Below are 15,044 nucleotides of genomic sequence, written 5' to 3'. Positions count from 1 at the left end.
ATCATTAAACTAGAAAGAGTGCAGAAAAGGTTTACTAGGATGCTACTGGGACTTGATGGTTTGAGTTATCAGAGGAGGCTGGATAGACTGGGACTTTTTTCTCTGAAGCGTAGGAGGCTAAGGGGTGATCTTATAGAGGTCTATAAAATAACGAGGAGCATAGATCAGCTAGATAGTCAATATCTTTTCCCAAAGGTAGGGGAGTCTAAAATTAGAGAGCATAGGTTTAAGGTGAGAGGAGAGAGATACAAAAGGGTCCAGAAGGGCAATTTTTTCATACAGAGGATAGCGTATGTCCGGAACAAGCTGCCAGAGGTAGTAGTAGAGGCAGGTACAATTTTGTCTTTTAAAAAGCATTTAGATAGTTACATAAATAAGATGGGTATAGAGGGATACGGGCCAAATGCGGGCAATTGGGATTAGTTTAGGAGCTTAAAAAAGGGCGGCATGGACAACTTGGGCCGAAGGGCCTGTTTCCATGCTGTAAACCTCTATGACCTGGCCTCCACAGCCTTCTGCAGCCAAGAGTTCCACAGATTCACCACTCTCTGGCTGAAGAAATTCCTCCTCATCTCTGTTTTAAAGGATCGTCCCTTTAGCCTGTCCAGGACATTTATCATAAACACTGTCTGCGGAGATCTCTCAGGATTACTAGAGACCCCACCCACCCCAGCCATAGACTGTTTGACCCCCTGCCATCTGGGAGGCGCTATAGATGCATTCAAGCCCGTCCGACCAGGCTCAGGAACAGTTTCTACCCCAGAGCTGTTACCCAGCTGAACTCCATCCTTTAACATATTCTCCGGCAATGAGCATTGTGCAATATGCACAAATACACTTCATGACTATTGGCCCTATTTTATAATGACTACTTGCATTTGCTTTTTCTTTATATCTTGGGAGCCTGCAAGCTCACTTTGCGTTGTATTTGCGCACTATACAATGGCAATAAAGTTGAATTGAATTGAACTGAACATAGGTGATGGATAAACAAACAGAAAATGCTGGAAAATCTCAGCAGGTCTGACAGCATCTGTGGAGAGAGAATAGAGCTAACATTGAGTTTGGAGTCAGAGCCAAGAGCAAAGAAAATCAGAAAAGATTTATACTATGGGGGTGGGGGGGGGAGGCAGTATTAGGACAAAGGGAATGTAAATGAGGATGAAGGAGGCTGAGAGAGGTGCTAAAAGTGTCCATAAAGTGATAGGAATGTGTGAATGGCAGAAGTACAGTGTGTCAACGAAGCAAATCAGTGTGTTTCCCAACTGGAAACCGTGGATGAATAGGGATAGCCACTGCTTGCTGAAGTCTAGGTCTGAGGCGTTCAAGTCAGGCAACCCTGACCTATACAGATATGATCTAAGGAGATCCATCAAAGATGCCAAAAGACAGCACCGGACTAAGCAAGAGTCCCAGGCTAGCCACACAGACGCCGGCCAACTATTAACGTTCTTAAACTTTACTCATTCATCACAAGTAGCCTTACATTGCAATGAAGTTACTGTGAAAATTCCCTAGTTGCCACACTCCAGCGCCTGTTTGGGTACACTGAGGGAGAATTTAGCATGGCCAATGCACCTAACCAGCACGTCTTTGGACTGTGGGAGGAAACCGGAGCACCCGGAGGAAACCCACGCAGACATGGGGAGACCATGCAGACTCTGCGCAGAGTGACCCAAGCCGGGAATCAAACCCAGGTCCCTGGCGCTGTGAGGCAGCAGTGCTAACCACTGTGCCACTGTGTATGCTGCTCAGATCCTGGAAATATCACAGCAGGGAGGCATTCGTAGGCACCTTGGAGTTTTTTTGGGGTATTCAGGAACTCAGTAAAGGCTTTCCTCAAGAGTTGGAAGAAGTTTAGTCAGGGGTGGAGTGAGTTTAATGCTGTTTTTTCTAATTCCTTGCTAGCAAGCTATGTGGGAAATTTAACCCATTTTCCCAATCTTTTACATCAAGCATGCTGGGGTCAATTGTTGGTCCGTACGACCATGTTATTAGCAAATTCAGCACAGAACAAGAATCATCTTTCCCAGCATGGGACAGCTCCTCCGGAGTAAATTCATTTCACAGCCTTAGATTGGTTGATCGGAATTAATTTACGTTGAATTCCACAAAACCTGTGCTATTGCACATCTCATTTTCTGACATGTTCCTAACACAATTTGGAAAAATGAGAGCTACGATGAGAATATTCATAGTTTAGCTTAATCAGAAACAGAGCTGCTACATTATATTCAGGCTGTTACTCATCAAATTAATGAAGAAAAGTTTCATGACAGAAAAAAAGGCAGGAATGTAAGCAGCATCTTAAAAATGATGAAATATAATAGAATCCCTACAGTGCAGAAGGAGGCCATTCAGCCCATCGAGTCTGCACAACTCTCTGACAAAGCGTCTTGTCCAGGCCCTATCCCCATAACCCCACATATTTAACCCTAACCTACACATCTTGGGGACACTAATGGGCAATTTAGCATGGCCAATCCACCTAACCCGCACATCTTTGGACTGTGGGAGGAAACCACAGCACCCGCAGGAAACCCACACAGACACCAGGAGAACGTGCAAACTCCACACAGAGAGTCACCCAAGGCTGGAATTGAACCCAGGTCAGCGCCAGGCATTCGTAGGCACCTTGGAGTTTTTTTTGGGTATTCAGGAACTCAGTAAAGGCTTTCCTCAAGAGTTGGAAGAAGTTTAGTCAGGGGTGGAGTGAGGAAGCAGTGCTAACCACTGTGCTGCCATGAAAGTGCGCACAGCTGAAAATGGATAAATATGCGCTTTAAGGTCTCATAGAAACAGTCAGACACCAGCCATACTCCGAACGTTAAGGGTTGAGATGGATTCTGCACACACAGACGTATTCAGTTCCAAAGAGTCATCATATCAAACTCGGAGCATTAACTTTCTCCCTGCACAGATGCTGCCAGACTTACTGAATTCTTCTGGCACACATTCTTTTCATTTCAGGTTATTCTGCGTATCTGTTCATAGAAATATTTGTGCCATAGAGTATTTTTTTCCTTGTCATAGGTAATTAACTGCCCTAGCTCCAGTGGACCTTCTGAATGGGTAGATAATTACAGGGAGGGGCACAGTGGGTAAAACAACTATATTGCTTATCTTAAAGAAGTACCTCATTGAAGGGATATTCATTGCTACAATCATCTAAACAAACATGGTTTTGTTGCGATGGAGAAATGCTTTAGCTACATTGAAAGATGAGGTTTTTGGTTATTACTGGTTTTAGTCTGTGAAATGGGCTCAGTCCTGTTGCTACCTTTCAATTCGCAACTTGTAACAAATCTGCTGTGACACAATAGCGTAAAATTGACTGTTGATTAAACTCATTGCAGGGGGAAGCTTTTCTATTTAATACTCTCAATGGAGAATTTTGACATCTAGAAATAATCATTGCAAATGTGAGCACAGTGCTCACCAAACTCAATAAGGAGAAACCTCTTTATTCTTTCCATGTAGAGTAGTTGAGGCAGTGTTGAGGCATTTAAAGGGAGACTAAGTAAGTCCATGAGGGAGGAAGGAAAAGAAAAATGCTGTTGGATTGAGATGAAGTTAGAGAAATGAAATTGAAGTAATTCATAGGGGACTTTGGTCGGGAAGGCTAAACCATCTGACCTTAATTTGCACTGCAAAATATTTTTCTTTTCTTGTACATCTTTCTTTTTCTATTAGAATCATAGAATCTCAGAGTACAGAAAGAGGCCATTTGGCCCATCGAGCCTGTACAGACAACAATCCCGCCCAATCCCTGTAACCCCACATATTCACCCCGCCAATCCCCCTGACACTGGAGGTCAATTCAGCATGGCCAATCCACCTAACCCGCACAACTTTAGACTGTGAGAGGGAACCAGGGAGAACATGCAAATTCCACACAGACAGTGACCCAAGCCGGGAATCAAGCCCGGGTCCCTGGCGCTGTGAGGCAGCAGTTCTAACCACTGTGCCACCGTGCCACCCACTTATTCACTTGTGCAATAGTGAAAGTTGATTTTTTTTTTCTTTGTTTTACTATTGGAAAGTCAATAACTCTTGTGTTCCAAGCCACAGGACTTGATATATGTCGTCTTAAATCCAACTTTACCTCATAATTTCTACGTTTGCCTCTTAGGAAACTATTCTCGTAAATAAAAATCTAAAAAAGGTTAAGAGAAACTTAATAGAGATTTCATCAAGCATTTAGTATGATATTTAAATAGCATTCCTGGAATAATTGAGAATCTTAAAATGAATGAAGTGTCCTCTACACATAGGTTGGAATTCTCCAGCTGTTCATGCCCTGTCACTGGTGCCAGCGGGAACAGGGAATTTGGCGCTCAGCCTAAACTCCATTCACTGCAGCAGGGTCGGAGAATCCCAGCTACGGGCAAGGTTGGAGAATCCGGCCCCTAATGTGCTGACATCATTAAGGAATGTAAAGTGATCTTGGATATCATTGATACATTCTAAATACGTTGTGAATGGGACATTTTAAAGAGACCACTTGCATATAAGCTCTAATAACTGTTTGCCCATCGGATCGAATCATTTCATTGTACTTCAGGTCACTTCAAAATTTCTGACTGTGTGTAAAATATAAAGGCAAAGCTCTCTATCAGAGAAATGGGACTATCTATTCAATATTTGTATGCAAAGAAATATGAAAGACATGAGCAACTTCCATATGCTGATTTTCTTTTTTTAAACAATGGAAACCTGTTTGAGGATCCTTGCATTTTCTGTTTTTGTAAATGAAACTTGCATCTAAAACCAAAGAAAGCCAAAATAAAACAGTGCAGACACGATGGGCCAAATGGCCTCCTTCTGCACCGTAACAATTCCGTGATTCTGTGAAGTAGGTTGCGAAGCATAAACACTGTGATGATACTGTCCCTTTAAACATTTTCAAAATGTTTCTTCTGAGGGGTATGTTTAAAATACAGCTCTGTTTTACACGGTGCTGGATTGTCTGGGCAACAGGCAGCTCAAATGTTGAGATTGCAAGATAATTACTGATTTTAGCTTATGGCATGTTTTAGCTAAAAAGAGTTAATGCATTTGTGTTTACTTGGGGTTCCCTCAGGGTTTCAAAGTAGGGTTTTGATTAGGTTGGTTGAAAAGAGTCACAGTCATGTGCTAATAGGAGGAGCTAAGCTTGCAGGGAAGATAGAATTTCTGTTGTTTTAAAACAGATCAGTTTTCTGCCCAGTCCTGAAAGAATCAAGAGCTGTCTGTCTCTCTCTGGAGGCTGCTGTTTGGGACAGTCAGAGCGCAGGTGTTTGTCTCCCTCTCCAGGTGTTTAAAAGCTTTAGGACTGTTAACAAGAACAAGCACATAAGCATGTGTGTTGCTAACTGACTTTGAAGAGGGGTTTTAAGTCTGTAAGAGGAATATTGCTCGAATTGGAACTCATAGGGATAGGTTAGCAGTTAAGACTTGTATCTTGTCATGTTTAAGTATTGTTCAATTGGTCAGTGCTAAGCTAATTGATTTTGTTATAGCTAAACTGTATTGTTAAGTAGAGTTTGTTTTGATAAAAGTTTCCTCGTGTCAGTGGAATCACATCTGGAGTGAAACATTCTATCCTCACATTAATGCCAAAACAGCAAACAGCTGGGGTCCAGTATAGCTTCATAATATACCCTGGGGTTTCTGATCTTGTTCTCTATAGGCCAGCATGGCTGAATGGTCTTAGCGCTGTCTGTTCTATGCAATCTTCAATTGGTGGGAGAGGTTCCTTACCAAATGCATAGAGTTGGAAAGTAAACTCTTTATTGTGGTTGCATCGAACACTTCTCTCTGCGATTTTACCAGGAGCCAAGACCAACTTAAAATAAATATGAGTCCATCAGGAAAGTGGCCAATAAGATACCAACTTCATCTAGCAGGTGCCCTGGATTCCATATTGCTCCACTAACATTGTTTTAAATAAATTAGTACCATTCAGCTGTTTAAGCTCGAAATCTATAACTTGGTTCACTTGACTTTAAGAGAAATAACAGATTGCTTCCTTTTGGCAAAATTAATCTGGCTAATTCAGCCATTACCTTGCTCCGTAGGCTGCTCCTCTTGTTCCTGAAGGAGATTCCAAGGCCTCTGTCGGTTTGGGCACCTTTTCCTTGTTCATTTGTTGCAGTATGGAATTCAATTCGCTAATGACATTCGCCTTTGCATCGGTTGCGGCGGGGACTTTTAGATCCGGCCCATCGCCCCATAGCTTGGAGGTTCTCTGCTGTGGAGATTTAAGAGTTTCAGGTGGGATGCCACCAGGCGGGGGAGGAGGTGCAGGCGGTGGCATGAACAAGCCGTCAATATTCTCTTCTATCAAAGCATCTTTGTAAATTGCATTATTTTTGTTGATGATGGGCTTAACTTTTGGCTTTGGAGGGACTGGAGGCTTGTCAATGGTAAACATCTGCCCATCTGCATAGACTGTGCAAGTATCCAAGTTCTCTCCAGCTTCAGAAGACAAGGTGGAGATGCTGGAGACGGTGGAAATGGTGCTGGTCGTTTCCAAGTGATGGTCACTGTTGCTGCGACTGTCTACTTCCTCGATCCCTGAATCTACGACATTGTCAAAAGGCTCGCGTGGTGGGACAAAGCTCGTGGGCAAGGAATCCGAATTACCAACGGGCTTTTTACCATCGGAAGGAGCTGAAGCCAAGTTGCTCGCCTCCCTGCTGTGCAATGGCAAAGTGGCGCAGGTGGCATTTTTGCTCTGCCTCAGCAGATCTGAGAGTGATGGAATGGCTGGCGGATCCTCAGTGCTCTCAAAACTATTGGCAAACTCCAGGGGCGGAGGTAAAGGTTCAGTAAATAGAAACTCTTCTTCTATGTCGATGGAGGCCAATGGAGGTGGTGGAATGCGGAATGGTAAAACGGTGGAATCATCGACTGAACTGACAGTTATGATGGTTTTGGCGGTTTCCTTAGACGCTGAAGTGCTCTCCGTAGCTTTCCGTTGCTCTGATGCCACGCTTGCTGGCGAGTTCTCTTCTTTACTTGCCACTTTCCCGCTTTCGTCAGGCTTGGCACCACCGTCTGAATGCACCATGAGCAATCCTGGCGTCTTCTGCTGTGAGGTATCTACGGCATCATTCACCATGTTTTTCTTCTCATCGCTCTTCTTGCTCTCTTTACTCGTGTCTGCTGTGGGCTTTGCGTTGGTCTCTTTCCTCAGTGTTGCGGAAGATTGGCTCGGCTTGGTGGAGGCAGAGGCAGAAGTTGTGGTCTCCACGTTTGACCTCAGCTTGGTATCGATGTACAGCGGTTTGGAGAGTTCAGTTTTCCCAGAATCAGCTTTACTAGTGTTGTGCGAGGGCTGGTCTTTCAGTGTTCGATCTCTTGCAGCCATTACTAAGGCCAATGGAGTGTTTGAATCCAATATCTTACCAGTGACAGGATGGACATAATTACTATTAGCATTGGGAATGTTTGATGCACTATAACCTTTTGTATTTCCAGCGTTACAATCAATATCTTCTTTTTTGGAAGCAATGTTTAATATCCTTGAGCTACTTGGCACTCTTTGATTACTGGAGTCTGCGCTGCTGTAATTGGTGCTAGCTTTGGATGATGGAACCAGTAGGTGACCGTATCGCTCTTCATTACTGAACATCCCTTCGTCAATGGACTTGGATTGCCTCAACCGTGAATTTGGCAGGAGTCCGACATCTTCATCACCCATATCAGTTGAGAGGAAGGCAGGGGAGTGGCGTTTAGCTTCCAGTCGCTTTTCCCTGTCCTTCACTGCCCCAGCAATCGCTGCTGCAAAAGGGTTGCAGAAGCCATCATCGGGCCTAAGGTGAACTTGGTGTTCTGAAGCCTGGGTGTCAATTTCCATGCTGCTCCCTTGGCTGCTTTTGCCACTGCTGCTGGTTGAAGGTTCTTTGACGATTATGGTGGGGATGGGAATGGAACAGGTTTTCTCTGGACTGTCTTCTACTTTCGATTGTTTCACCAGCTGACCTTTTCTTCTGGCTGGTTTGGCGGGAACATACACTGCTTTATTCCCCGTGTTCCCGACATCCGAATATGGATTCTCCGGCATGTTGCTCCTCCTGTTTCGCATGGTCTGGTGGGACGAAACATTCGGCTTGTATTGGTCTTCAGAATCCAAGGAATACTGTTGGGAATCTTGCCGGTAGTACATTGCTTTCTTCTGTCGATCCGTGACCATTGTTCCCGTGCTGTCTGGCCTGTTGGAATTGTGTGTTCTTAACCCGGAGTTGTGATTGAAGCCAGGCCTTATTGTACCGTAACTCCGCGGAGTGGACAGTTTGGGTGCATTATAAGGGGGTGAAGGAGGAGAAACTGATGGGGGAGGTGGGATGTCTTCAGCAGTGTCGGGCATTGACAAACTTCTGGTAAACTTTAGAAGAGGAGGAGCCAAGAACTGTTTCTCTTCTTCTAACATACCTGCACAGGAAAGAAAAACTCCAAATTAAGATCGATTTGACAAATGAATACTTACATTTCTTTCACACAGAATTGAATTGAATTTCTTTCAGAAAACAAGCAGCCAAGTGTGTAAAATTGACGATTTTTTGGGGAAAATCTTACGATTCCGTCCAAAAGCGATCTGTCCAACAGATATCCATACCGAGTATCTGGATGTGGAGATCAGCACCACTATCCTCCTGTCCATTCATGAAGATCTATTGTTTTAACACACACACGGGGGAAGCGATGGCCTAGTTGGTATGATCGCTAGATTGTTAATCCAGAAGCTCAGCTAGTGTTCTGGGGACCCGGGTTCAAATCCTGCCATGGCAGGTAGTGGAATTTGAATTCAATAATAAATATCTGGAATTAAGAATCTACTGATGACCATGAAACCATTGCTGATTGTTGGAAAAACTTATCTGGTTCACGAATGTCCTTTAGGGAAGGAAATTTGCCATCCTTACCTGGTCTGGCCTGCATGTGAACCCAAAGCCTCAGCAATGTGGTTGACTCTCAGTTGCCCTCCGAATAAGGGCAACACGAGATGGGCAATAAATGCTGGCCAGCCAGTGACGCCCATGTCCCATGAATGAATTAAAAAAAATATTCGGGCTATCACTAATTTTATTCATAGTCCTGAATGCGGTGTCAAAGAAGGTCGGCACAGTGGCTAGCACTGCTGCCTTATAGCGCCAGGGACCTGGGTTCAATTCTCATTCACTCCATCTGCGCGTGAGTTTCCTCCGGAAGCTCCGGTTTCCTCCCACAGTCCAAAGCCATACAGGAGAGTGTCAGGGGAATTAGCAGGGTAAATACGTGGGGTTACGGAGATGGGACCTGGATGGGATTGTCGTTGGTGCAGTCTCGATGGGCCGATTGGCCTCTTTCCACACACTGGGGGTTCTATGATTCTGAGGTCAAAGCAAAGGCTCCGAATGGGTCTAAGTTGGACTGGTTGTAGTAATGGGGCAGCACGGTGGCAGTGGTTAGCACTGCTGTCTCACAGCTCCAGGGACCCGGGTTCGATTCCCAGCTTGGATCACTGTCTGTGCGGAGGCTGCACGTTCTCCCCGTGTCTTTGTGGGTTTCCTTTGGGTGGGTCCGGTTTCCTCCCACAGTCCGAAAGACATGCTGGTTAGGTGCATTGACCCGAACAGGCACCGGAGTGTGGCGACTAGGGGATTTTCACAGTAACTTTATTGAAGGGTTAATGTAAGCCTACTTGTGACACTAATAAACAAAATAAGCTAACTTAAAAAACCTAAATGTTGCTGAAAAACACACTCTAAGACCCATAGCTGAACAAACATGCAAAGTGAATCAGCAATCTTCCTTTTACTGGACTAATGAAAAGTGTACATATTTTTGTGAAAATTGGTGGACCTGTAATCTGTTCTAGATTAGAACCTTTCATTAACTGGCTCTCAGAAATCATTCCTTTAAATTTTGTTGTAGAGATGCAAACATAAATGTGTATTCGATATGCAAGATTCGACACAGGGGTCATTCATCGGCTGCTGGCATTCAGTCATAGCTGCTGTGAATCACTGATATTTGGTCAAAACCAAGGGAAGGTAGTGGCCTAGTGGTATTAGCCCGAGATTTATTAATCCAGAAATTCAGCTAAGGTTCTGAGGACCTGGTTTCGAATCCCGCCACGGCAGATGGTGGAATTTAAATTCTAAACAAAAAAAATCTGGAATGAAGAATCTACTGATGACCATGAAACCACTGTCAGGGCGGCACGGTAGCACAGTGGTTAGCACTGCTGCTTCACAGCTCCAGGGACCCGGGTTCGATTCCCGGCTTGGGTCACTGTCTGTGTGGAGTTTGCACATTCTCCCCGTGTCTGCGTGGGTTTCCTCCGGGTGCTCCGGTTTCCTCCCACAGTCCAAAGATGTGCGGGTTAGGTGGATTGGCTATGCTAAATTGCCCCTTAGTGTCGCGGGGACCAGCTAGGGTAAATGCATGGGGCCATGGGATAGGGCCTGGGTGGGATTGTGGTCAGTGCAGACTCAACGGGCCGAAAGGCCCCCTTCTGCACTGTAGGATTCTGATTGTCGAAACAATCGATCTGGTTCACTAATGTCCTTTAGGAATGGAAATCTGCTGTCCTTACCCGGTCTGGCCGACATGCGACTCCAGAGCTACTGCAATGTGGTTGACTCTCAACTGCCTTCCAAGGGATGGGCAACAAATGCTGGCCAGCCAGCAACAAATGAATTAAAAAAAACTGAGCTGATTTCCCAAACAACAGACTGAAAATTTATGCAAGGCGATTTAAAAAAAAACACGTACTCAGAACAGGCTTCCTCCTGGGGAATTTGGGCATGAAAAATTTGATAAATTGTGTACAACTCTGCTTCACAAACTCACATGCGCATCATAAACAAATAAGCCACAAGCAAACAATTTTGCTCAGCTCGGTACAAACAGAAATACTGCCACGTTACCTATGGATTTCTGTCTACGCATTGTTCCTCGTGGTATTTCTAGGTAGGGGCTGTTATGGCTCCCTGGGACTGTAGGAGGCATTACAGCAATGCCCTGCCGTTCATAGATTGACTAGAAATAAGAAAGTAAAGGTTAGTTACCCGAATGTCACACAATACATTGTCACACATGCTCTGATTGAATGGCGGAGCAGGCTCGAAGGGTTGATTTGCCTACTTCTGCTCCTAATTCCTATGTTCCTACACATGCTGCTATTTTTCTACGTAGACCGCATGAGATGCTCCACTGAGGCCCATGGCTGCTACTGTATAGAGGCTCATCTTACTGACCAAAATAATCAGACTGGGAGCCCCCAGCCCGGGCATGGGGAGGCGAGGGCTGGGCAGAGATGGGTGCAGAGGTGTAGGGAAATGTTGTCCGTCCCCGACCTTCTGACACGGGAGCATACCAAGAGACATTCCAGGGAAGATTTCCGTTTCCGTCCAGCTATTCCCAACATAGCCAGGTTGAGTCTCATTTCCCGCTGGGAGTCACGTCATGAGCTGGTCAGCAGCACCTCCCCTCCCCCAGTATGTGGTCGAGGAATGACTGGAGAGCAAACGGTGGAAGTGTGGAATGATGTGGAGTTTGCACATTCTCCTCGTGTCTGCGTGGGTTTCCTCCGGGTGCTCCGGTTTCCTCCCACAGTCCAAAGATGTGCGGGTTAGGTTGATTGGCCATGATAAAATTGCCCCTTAGTGTCCTGAGATGCGTAGGTTAGAGGGATTAGTGGGTAAAATATGTAGGGTTATGGGGGTAGGGCCTGGGTGGGAATGTTGTCGGTGCAGACTCGATGGGCCAAATGGCCTCCTTCTGCACTGTAGAGTTTCTATGATTTCTATGATAATCATGCAGATGTAGGTGGAGAAATTATTGAAGATGGCGCGCTGGCTATATCGGAAGAGACAGCAATGGAATCATGAGGGAGCAGCACCAGAGAGCAGTCAACCTTGTCAGAGGCTGTGCAGCGCTACAGGAGGACAAGTAAAGGTGACATCCCAGAAGGGAAAAATAAATGTGGAAATAAGAATACTGAATGAAACTGGTCTTGTATACCTTTCAATCCGATTTATTGTCACATGTATTAGTATACAGTGAAAAGTATTGTTTCTTGCTCGGTATACAGACAAGGCATACCATAGAGAAGGAAAGGAGAGAGTGCAGAATGTAGTGTTACAGTCATAGCTAGGATGTAGAGAAAGATCAACTTAATGCGAGGTAGGTCCATTCAAAAGTCTGATGGCAGCAGGGAAGAGGTGGTTTTTGAGTCAGTGACTCAGACTTTTGTACCTTTTCCCCAACGGAAGGTGGCGGAAGAGAGTATGTCCGGGGTGCGTGATTATGCTGGCTGCTGTTCCGAGGCAGTGGGGAAGTGTAGACAGAGTCAATGGATGGGAGGCTGGTTTGCATGATGGACTGAGCTTCATTCACAACCCTTGGCAGTTTCTTAAAATGGAACGCCAGTAAAAACTGGGAAATAAGAATATTGTTTTCTCCTATTGGGATGTTATGATCACAGGATAGTGACTCTAACCTGAGTGCTGATCATGCAGTGGGAAAGCAATGAACGTTAAGCTTGCCAGAGATAAATGTTCAAGAGGTAGAGTGGGAGGAGGTCAAGCGAGCAGCTAGAGTTTCAGGGAGGAGGTGGAGTAAGTTCGGGAAAGGTTGCTTCCTCTGTTCTGCAGCCCGCAATGTGGGAAGAGGAGCAGGAAGAAACAGAGGCAGCTTCAGCAGGAGCCTAAATTTGAGAGTCAAATGAATTCTTAAGTTGCCATCATTGAAATCATGGGCTTAAACCCTTCGTTATTGCTAGTCACTGCCTCTGCAGATGATCATTCAGGCTCACATGCAGTTATCTTTGGAAAGAAATAGTATTCGGCTGGATTCAGAAGATAGAAACATAGGAGGAGTAGGCCATTCGGCCCTTCGAGCCTGCTCCACCATTCATTTTGATCATGGCAAATTCAATATCTTGATCCCCCCTTCCTCCCATATCCCTTGATCTCTTTAGCCCCAAGAGCTATATCTAACTTCTTCTTGAAATCAGACAAAGTTTTGACCTCAACTACATTCTGTGGTAGTGAATTCCACACATCCACCACCCTCTGGGTGAAGAAATTTCTCCTCATCTCAGTCCTAAAAGGTTTACTCCTTACCTTCAAACTATGACCCTTAGTTCTGGACTCCCTCACCATTGGGAATATAAGATCCCAACATAATTCTTCCCTGATAATCAAACCAAATTAACACTAGGAAAGGATCAAGTCTTCTCAAAAGAACAATCATTGCTCTTTTTAAAGAATACAATAAAGGTTTGCTGTTTGGAGGAAAGCGGAAGTAGGTTGTGATTAGACAAGACACAGAAATGCTGTGGCTTTACATCAAAGGTTATATTTGCTTTGCTGACTATGCCTAAACCCTCCTACTCTTGGATCAGAACTCCATTGCTGTTTGAGATTTGAAACTTCATGGCTGCCTTCATCATGTTGAGGATTTCATTAACCGCTGGACTCTTTCCTCATTGGACTCAGACCAACATTTGGACTGATTGGGTTACCTTTTGGCATAACCAGCTCCATGAGGCAAAACTACTTTGCCAAACGTCTGTCAGGAACGCCGAAGCCTTGTTATGCAAATTAAAAAACGGTCTTGATTTCATATGTTGCCTTCAGATTTGCCAAAGCAAACTGCAGGAACTTTGAAGCAAATGTTTTAAAAGAATCACATTCTAAAAAAATCTTGGATATGCAAAGGACCGCAAATCAATAGCTGGAAAAAGGGATTAGGTCGTATAACTCTTCCCCACACCCCCCTCCCCGCCTGCCATCGATACAATGGGCCGAATGGCATCCTTGCACATCTTAAATTTCTAAAGATTCTATTGAGTTTGTTTACTCACATTTGCATCTGCAGTGGGAGGGAAGCATCTGCTCGAAGGACGCTGTTTGATGGTTGCAACTCTCGAGTCCACGGTCACATTTTCTGCAGCCCTTGACTGTTTGGGATTCGACACGATTTCATCGAGTTTGTCTGCGGAACACAAGAGCACAGTTTGTTCCCAGCTCACAAACATTCACCAAGGAAAACAGAGGAAACAACTCTACAAACTGGACACAAAACTGGGACAACATTCATGCACACGAGACCTTGCTGCATAGTTAAATTCAACGCAGTCAGAAAGTCGCTACTGCACAAAATACATGCACTGTCAATTTGTGGATGCAGTGATCTTTGTTTTTACTTAGTGTGGTTTGAAAAGCAGTCCTCCTCTTCAAACCCTCTAAATGTGATGGATCAAGATCTATAGTAATGTAGAGATGAAAAGAAGGGTTTAGAAAACAAGAATACTTTGCATTCATATAATCTTAGGCACAGTAAAAAAGGCAGCATCAGGAGAACTCCAAAGATACACTGTATGCCTATACTCGAGAACATCTTCAACCAAGTTGACCATTTTGTTTCGCTATTTCTCATCTCCCAAGCAACCTGGTCCCATGATCATTTAGTAGAATCCAGCTGCTTTTTTAAAAAACCACCAGAATTCAAATGTAGATAGTTATTGGATGAGCTACGACAATTCCTGAATAAATAGGGTTAATATTCATTAACCTTTACAACAGAAAGGAATATTTTGGGTGAAATATGGTGCAGGCCATAAGCATGAAGCAGGCTGTCAGTATTACGATCTCGGTCGGGCCAAGTAGCATTTTATTTTAAACAATCTGAAGAACCATCTATTTACTAGAAGAATGTAGCCACAAGGTTCACAGTTTAAATATAAAAAAATTACTACACACAAATCAAAAAACATGAACCATAATAATTACACTCCATTTTAAATAGTCTGTTATATTAAAGTTAATAAAAATATGATAAACATGATTACTTACAATCTAAATCTAATGTCTTAACTCCACTTCCCTTCTATACCTATTGGATCTATGCTCCAAAACTCTCAATTCAGATACCTATCAAAACTTGGAAGAATAACTCTTTGGACTGGGTATTCTGCCAATGACTTCTGCATAAGCTGGGTTTAAGGTTGTCCCTTTATATCATCTCCAACCATTCCAAGGTGCAAACTCCCTGCTCAACAATAGCCA

General features: G+C 44.3%; 1 protein-coding gene across 1 annotated transcript in view; it reads right to left on the bottom strand.

Annotated features, from left to right (window-relative positions):
* The window catches only part of LOC144499283 (SH3 and multiple ankyrin repeat domains protein 2-like), a 427,127-nt gene that overhangs the window by 15,644 nt on the left and 396,439 nt on the right, over positions 1-15,044 (bottom strand). The window contains exons 7-9 of the mRNA XM_078221398.1: positions 13,841-13,971; positions 10,899-11,010; positions 6,048-8,418 (exon numbers count right to left, since the gene is read on the bottom strand). Coding sequence (XP_078077524.1) covers positions 6,048-8,418; positions 10,899-11,010; positions 13,841-13,971 — 2,614 coding nt within the window. The remainder of the gene's footprint in view (positions 1-6,047; positions 8,419-10,898; positions 11,011-13,840; positions 13,972-15,044) is intronic.

This window comes from Mustelus asterias, chromosome 9 (genome assembly GCF_964213995.1).
Source record: "Mustelus asterias chromosome 9, sMusAst1.hap1.1, whole genome shotgun sequence".
NCBI lineage: Eukaryota > Metazoa > Chordata > Chondrichthyes > Carcharhiniformes > Triakidae > Mustelus > Mustelus asterias.
Note: the sequence above shows the minus strand (reverse complement) of the source record. Positions and strands in the feature narration are given on the sequence as shown.